The sequence below is a fragment of the Trichophyton verrucosum genome, assembly GCF_000151505.1.
Source record: "Trichophyton verrucosum HKI 0517 chromosome Unknown contig00124_1.f1.exp, whole genome shotgun sequence".
NCBI lineage: Eukaryota > Fungi > Ascomycota > Eurotiomycetes > Onygenales > Arthrodermataceae > Trichophyton > Trichophyton verrucosum.
The window spans coordinates 113,835-120,486 of record NW_003315552.1 but is presented as its reverse complement, the minus strand read 5'-3'; the positions used below and the strand labels follow the sequence as shown (position 1 = coordinate 120,486).

Below are 6,652 nucleotides of genomic sequence, written 5' to 3'. Positions count from 1 at the left end.
CGTGAGAAGGGAGGAAGAGGCAGGGGAGGAGAGAGAGAGAGAGGGAGGGAAGAAGAGAGGAAGAGGGAAGAAGAAAAAGGTGGTGGACGGCTGGCTTTTTTTCTCTTCCTGCGAGGGGGCAAGTTGAAAAAGACAAGAGCAAGACAAGCAAGAGAGACGACGAACGGAAGGAGAACAAGCCTGATCAGTCTTCTTTTGCAAGCCGGGTGGGAGACGAGTATAGTCCAGTTCCACTTTGAAGCGTTGTTATAAGAAGTTTTTTTTTCTTATTTGCTCCCTTTTTTGCAGATTCTGAAGCCGGTGGTCGATACAAGCCCCCCAACCCAAGCGGATCCGGAACGAGGAAAGAATTGAGAGGGACAAGACGAACGAGAGGAAGAGAGACGAGAGAGAGAAAGGGAGAGAGAGGGAGAGGAGGGAGAAGGGAGAGAGATAAAGGAGCTGTCTCTCCTGGGGGATGAAAAGAAGAAGAAGAAGAAGAAGAAGAGAAGAGAGAGAAGAAGGAGAGGACGCAGACGAGATGAAGAAGACGCAGCGAAACGAGCGATGGACGGAGGTTAGGTTGGAGAGCAGTTAGCACCCACAACTCACACTAGTAAGAAAGTCAAGGTAAGGTAAGGTAACCCAGGTAAGAGTAAGTAAGTGTACTCCGTAAGGCTCGAGAGAGGCCAGGGCCGTCTGGCTGCTGGAGCTGCGAGGGTTACTAGGGGCGGGTTTTGCCCAGCGAGCAGAGGGCGCGACTGATTGGACACGAGGGGACAAGGGAAGACAAGGGGACCTGCTGCCTCTTGCCTATACTCTGACCATGCAGGCTCTTCTTTTCTTTTTAAAGGCGGAGGGAGAGGCAGCAAAGAGGCAGACGCCTAGGGGGTGGTGGTGGTGTGTGTTGTGTATTACCTGAGACGTTACCGTTGATTGTGCGTGCGACACGGAAGCAGGCAGGCAGGCAGGCAGAGAAGGATGATAGAGATAGAAAATTGAAGAAGAAGAAGGAGATGATGATAGAGCAGACGGAGGGCGCAGGATTCGCCGGTCTGCCTGCCTGCATCTATGTCTTTCTCCTCGCCGTCTCCCCTTTTTTTCCACCCGACGAATATAACGTATAACTATACAGACAGACAGACAGACAGACAGAGATGTTCGATATCGAAGTTTCGATGGGGAGTTGCGTATTGTATGTCAAGTTAAGTTACTGTATCGTATGTCAGGTACGGCTTTCCGTATTATAGACCGGTATCCGTAATACCAACCATATGCAAAATACGCCAAAGAAACCCCCCCGTCCAAGGAACTTTCCAACCCTTTTTTTGTTTTTTTGGTATATTTGCTTCTTCGCTTCTCTTCATCTTCATCTGCTTCGTCCCTTTTTTCTTTTCTTTTCTCCGACCAGAAAAGAGGCTTCAAGGGCTTGCCTTTGCTGCTTGCGAAGGGGCCATCGCCAGCCAGAGAAGCCAGCTAGTCAGGATCGTTAATGAAACGGCGCTCACGAAGAAGCAAAATACCACCAACCACCACCACCACCACCACCCCCAAGTCTCAGCCCTTTGACCTTTCTGCCTGCCTTCTGACACTCGCCGTGCTCCACCGGTGGACTCTCTCTCCAGGCATACAGATAGATCGCAGGGCACCTTGATGACTTGATGACAGACAGGACGATGCGATGCGATGCGATGCGATGCAATATGCAGGCAGGCTGAGATGCGGCTCAGGGCCTCTCGCCCGGCCAGTCGTGGGCCGTCGTCCGTCTTCGTCTTTTGCTTGCTTTGCCTGTGCTGCATACACATATACGAATGATGGCGTTCCAGGGATGGATGGCTCCCGTCCATTACCGTGTTCCCCTTCTCTCTGCTGTGCGCTCTCTTCTCCTTCGTACGATGGTAAGCTAGCTCGTTAGTCGCTCCTCCTGCTCAACTGACTGCTCCATGGAACGGAAGATGATCGGTGGCTTGGGATAGTCGAGCAGCAGGACGTCGAAGAGTAGAAGAATTGAAATAACTACAGTACTTGCAAAAAAAACTACAGAAACAAGAAAATACAAAAAAAAAAAAAGGGCCATAACGCAGTTCCAACTTCTTGACCTTCCAGAATCATGGACCCAGATGTTCTTACAGAAGGGATACGCTGGGTGTATGGATGTGTCCTGTCCTGTCCTGCTCAGCCAGCCAGCCAGCAAGCCAGCAAGCCAGGTCCCCCCTTCTTCCTTTAGTTACGCTTACGAAGGAGCCGCTTTCATCTCCGGCAGCTCGTCTTTCGCCACATCTGCATGCTCGGATGTCCCATTTCTGCTGCTGGCTCTGCTGCTTCATCGTCGTTCGTCTTCTGGCTTTTTCCCCCGCTTTTTCCAGGTTTGCTGCTTGCTCTTGATCGTCCGGCATGTCTGCGAGGATGGGCCGAGAGCTCCTCAGGCTGATGTCACTTGGCTTGTTGAGGGATGTCCCCCCCCTGGGGGCCCTCTTCGGCTGGATAGGGAGATCGGAGGAGCCTCCCCCTTTCGATCGATGACGTCCTCTCCATGGCAAAAAGTGGCTCCCCCTTTGGGTGGCTAATATCTTTGCTCTTAGGGTACATGTTGGAGGACGCGGGGGGGTTGTCCTTGTTTATATCTACATCTACTCCGTGCAGTATCTGCAAGCACCGTCGAAAAAACAGCCCGTATCAAGTCCTATTCCCAGTCTCACCAAGCTCGCTGATGGGGGATGGGGTATAAGATGGGGAATTTCAAGATGGTGTTTGACTGCGGCATCTGATATTCATGCAAACTGCTGCTCGATCGCTGCGGTTGTCAGATCTGCCAATCACCGTCTCTATCTGGCCCTTTTTTTTTGGGGTCATGCCCGATACGAAGGCCGATGGCGCCGTGCGATCGCATCGAACCACAGACGTACTAATCTGTATCTGTATGCTGGTCCCTCTCAACCTCTTCTAGCTCTCCCCCTGGCTCTCTCTCTCTATGTATTTTCATTCAAACACCTGCTAGATCGCCACACGGTCGTCCCATTTCCCACGGTCCTTGCTTGTTCTGGAATCTGCTGTCCTGATGACCAGCAGCCATCGTCCGAAGCAGGTTTCTATCTTGCTGAATGATACGCCGTAGTTGTAGTTCCCAGCAGTTACACTGGGCTCAACCAGTTCTACTTACATCAGATCAACAAACAAACAATCTTTTCATGTGTATCATCGCCACTCTAACTACACAACAAGTAATACGTAAACTACGGGGTGGTGTGGTCACTCTTTGATTTCCTGTCGACCGGCTGGGTGTGCAGTGTTCCTTGATTCCAGGAGCCTGTCGCCCATGGTCCCAGGGGCCTGTGAAACCGCTTCGCCATCGCCAGAATCGATATAAAGCCCGCCGTTCTGTGGTTGCGGCTCGATAGCGTCGACCTCTTCTGTCTCAAGCGCACCCAGACTTGCAGCCTTCAACTGGTCAGCAGAGCAGCATAACTAGTTACTACATACACATGCTATCAAAAAGGGCCAGACCACCCTCCCACAGGGCCTTCGTTATATCAAATCCTGCGCCTGGATTGGCTCTTCTCGTTCGGCCACGAAGCTTATCTCTTGCTGCTGCCTTGGAAATCGAGCAGTTAGATCGAGCAGAACGATGCAGCGATGCGACGTGATGGGCTTTCGTCCCGGGCGTTGCTAACCAGTCAATCGAGCGGACATGGGCCCCTTCGCGACCATGGCACACACGCGCCTAGCTACACAGTACGTACATACTACTAAGTTACTACGGCTAATAGCTGGGCTATCAAGTACGACCGCAGAGATCAGATATGCATCTCCGACTGAAACGTCTATCGCCTCAGATCGGTTTATGCTTCCCTGCGTTCGTTGATGCGCCTGTTGGCTATCGCGTTTCAGTCCAGCCCAGCCCAGTATCAAGTCTCATCATCGACCAGTACGAGCCTCTGGCTGTTTATACTTCTCATACATACGTACACCCCAATACATCCATACTTACATCCAAATACATCCATACTTACGCTCATTCATACAGACGGCGGACTGGTTTGATAGGCCATCTCGAGATCATCGCCGGGCGTCTTGTCCGGCCATGGTTTCTCCAGATCAGATGCATCAGATGGCGAGGCCTCCGCTGCTTTTCACTCGACTCTCGACGCCCTATCTAGAGTTTTTGCCGTGATATTTAACACTTGTCTGGTATTGGCGTCGCTGAGGTTTAATCCTTCCTTAACCTCGGGTGTGATGATCAACATATACTTATGTATATACGATGACGCTTTTTACAGCTTATACTTACACGCGACAGCGAGGTTCACCCTGGAAACTGGATCGATGATCTCTCTGGGCCCAGCACATCCGAATCACAAAACCACAAAAGGGCCTGCTCACCCCCAGCCGATACCTCTCTCCGTCACCCATAGTGCTCTAGTTCGGCCTCAGACCGTCCTTGGTTCGATGGGCCAGAATTAACCAAAGCAGGTAGGTCGTTCGTCCGCTAACTAACTAACTGTTAGCTATTCGATCCATCGGCCTGGTTTCATGAACGCCGAACCCGATACAAAGGAATCCAGTCACATCCGCGCCCATCCATGCACAGGTACTGAGTTTTAGGAAATATAAACGTCACAGTAATTTTTCTTTTAACCAGGCGAATAAAAGTAGTTATTTATTTCAATCCCCAATCGCCGCCGCGTTAGCAGGGGGCACGCGAAACAAAGCTCGCCGCTCGTGTGAGCAGTGTGAAAAATTAAAAAAAAAAATGACCTCCCTTGCTTAACTTACGTTTTTGCTAAGGAAAAGCCGGGAAGAAGAGTAATAATAACGGGGCGAAGCGGCTGGGGACAAACAGTTGAAATGACAACTGAATAAATAAGAAACCAGCCTTGGAATGCCTGTGTGGATTTCTTCTCGACCCAGCGGTTCCGTTCCCTCTTTCTAACCGTTTTGCCAGGAATGAAACCCAGCGATGGATGGATGGACAGATGGACGGGCGGCAAAGAAAGGGGGGCGGAAAAAAGATGTCATTTTTGACTTGTCCGTTTGTTTTAAACTTGGGACTCTTGAAGCAAGAGGCGGATAGGCTCTTCGTCGCTCTTCGGGCCTGGATCTGTATCCTGAAAACAGTCACGGCGCCTGCAGCGAATGCATCAGAAATATTTTCCTTATATCCCCCATCCATCTTTCTTCTGCACTTTTGTCTCTCTGTCTGTCTTGCTTTCTGTATGCATGTCTCTGGGGGTGTCTGCTGTACGGTAACATGGTTAATCAATTTAGCCTTCCCCCCATTGATGGTGTTACTTCGGAGATCCGATAACTACTCTCCTTCTCCTTCTTCTTCTTCTTTAATTCTGGACGGAGAAAAGCTGCATCAGGCACGATGTGTCTCATCCACAGCGGTATTTCAAACATCTTCAGGGACAAGGCCCTATTAATAACCACCTGCAACTGCGGCGACCCCGGCTCGCATCCATGGCTGCAACCAACTCTCCGACAACCCCGAATCAAAGAGGTAAGCGTCAATCATACTAAGTATACTGCTTCTTCGTCCTCGCTGCTCGTACGATCACTGACTCTTTCGGTTAAATTGATGGGCAGTCCGGGGAGAAAAAGAGACAGAGCATGCCACGTTTTTCTCCCTGGAAGCTGTGTTTATTTTATTTTTTTGTCTGCAAGGAGTGTCTCTCTTTGTCACCCGTCCTCACGATAAGTAAGTACTTCGTTATGGAGCAAGTCCCTCCTCCGCTCCGTTCTCGTCTGTCGCTGCCCATCGTCGCCTTTTTGCTTTTCTAGAAAAGACATATTCTGTACGGAGTACGCAGTAAGTAACTTCGCAGTACGGGAAAACCGTTATTTTCAACGGGTATCGTGGTTCTGTAACCGTCGTACCTTACACCAATACGCCGCGGAAAAATAAACTTCCCTGTATATACTTTTGTTAAGCGCCCACACTAGCGCTACTCTGACCAATAATAGGGCTTTCAATCCCGGTGTTGTCATCTTCAAATGCAGGGGAACGCCGTCACCCCCGGAGCTGGGGAATTGGCAGTACGCGGCGGCGCAGCGAGCACCAAGTTACTTACTTACATGGCGGGAAGCTGCCTTGCCGCCCTAACAAGGCAACTTCCAGTCAGCCGATATAGCCACCACTTAAATAGCTGGTTACAGATGTTCCGCTGCGCCAAAAAGCCGTTCGCTAATTAGGCTAATTTTAAGCTTCTCTGTCGCTTTCAGCGCTGACGTGCGTTTGCGCCAGAGTACCGGAAACCAACCAAAAAAAACACGACGAAAGTTTTCACCCCAGGACGAGAACGCGAAATAAGAAAGTGAAGGTGAAAAAAAAATCGGAGTGAAGCTAAAAAACCTTGCACTATGCACGAATTCACGCAAAAAATCAGTAGACTAATGTGACGAGTTCCAGCGTAGGAACAGCCCTACCCATGCTGTCTTGTCTTAGCATCGGAGCAATCAACCAACCTGCACAAAGAAAGCGGATTTCCAATAGGCACACCCGAGCTGGACCCACTTGGGGAACCTTAAATCCAATTAAACGCGAAATCTCTGCCCAATCTAGATAAGTGGGGCGGGAGCTCCACGTGCTAGGGCGCGTCATGATTGGACAATGACGCGGACCTGGACTTAAGCGCGAGGTCGTGCCTTACCAGAAAGAGCGCGCTAGTACCGC

General features: G+C 50.4%; 2 protein-coding genes across 2 annotated transcripts; both read left to right on the top strand.

Annotated features, from left to right (window-relative positions):
- Nucleotides 1–9: 9 nt before the first annotated feature.
- Nucleotides 10–1,106, top strand: TRV_01690 (uncharacterized protein; the record flags this gene model as incomplete). Its single annotated transcript, XM_003024145.1, has 4 exons — nt 10–217; nt 365–556; nt 708–879; nt 947–1,106. Coding segments are annotated over 4 exons (732 nt in total), but the record flags the coding sequence as incomplete, so codon positions are not given.
- A 687-nt stretch (nt 1,107–1,793) lies between these two features.
- TRV_01689 (uncharacterized protein) lies at nt 1,794–2,546 on the top strand (the record flags this gene model as incomplete). The annotated part of the gene is made up of 2 exons (XM_003024144.1): nt 1,794–1,877; nt 2,064–2,546. The coding sequence occupies 2 exons, from the start codon at nt 1,794–1,796 to the stop codon at nt 2,544–2,546; spliced, it is 567 nt and encodes a 188-aa protein (XP_003024190.1).
- Between the last annotated feature and the right edge of the window lie 4,106 nt (nt 2,547–6,652).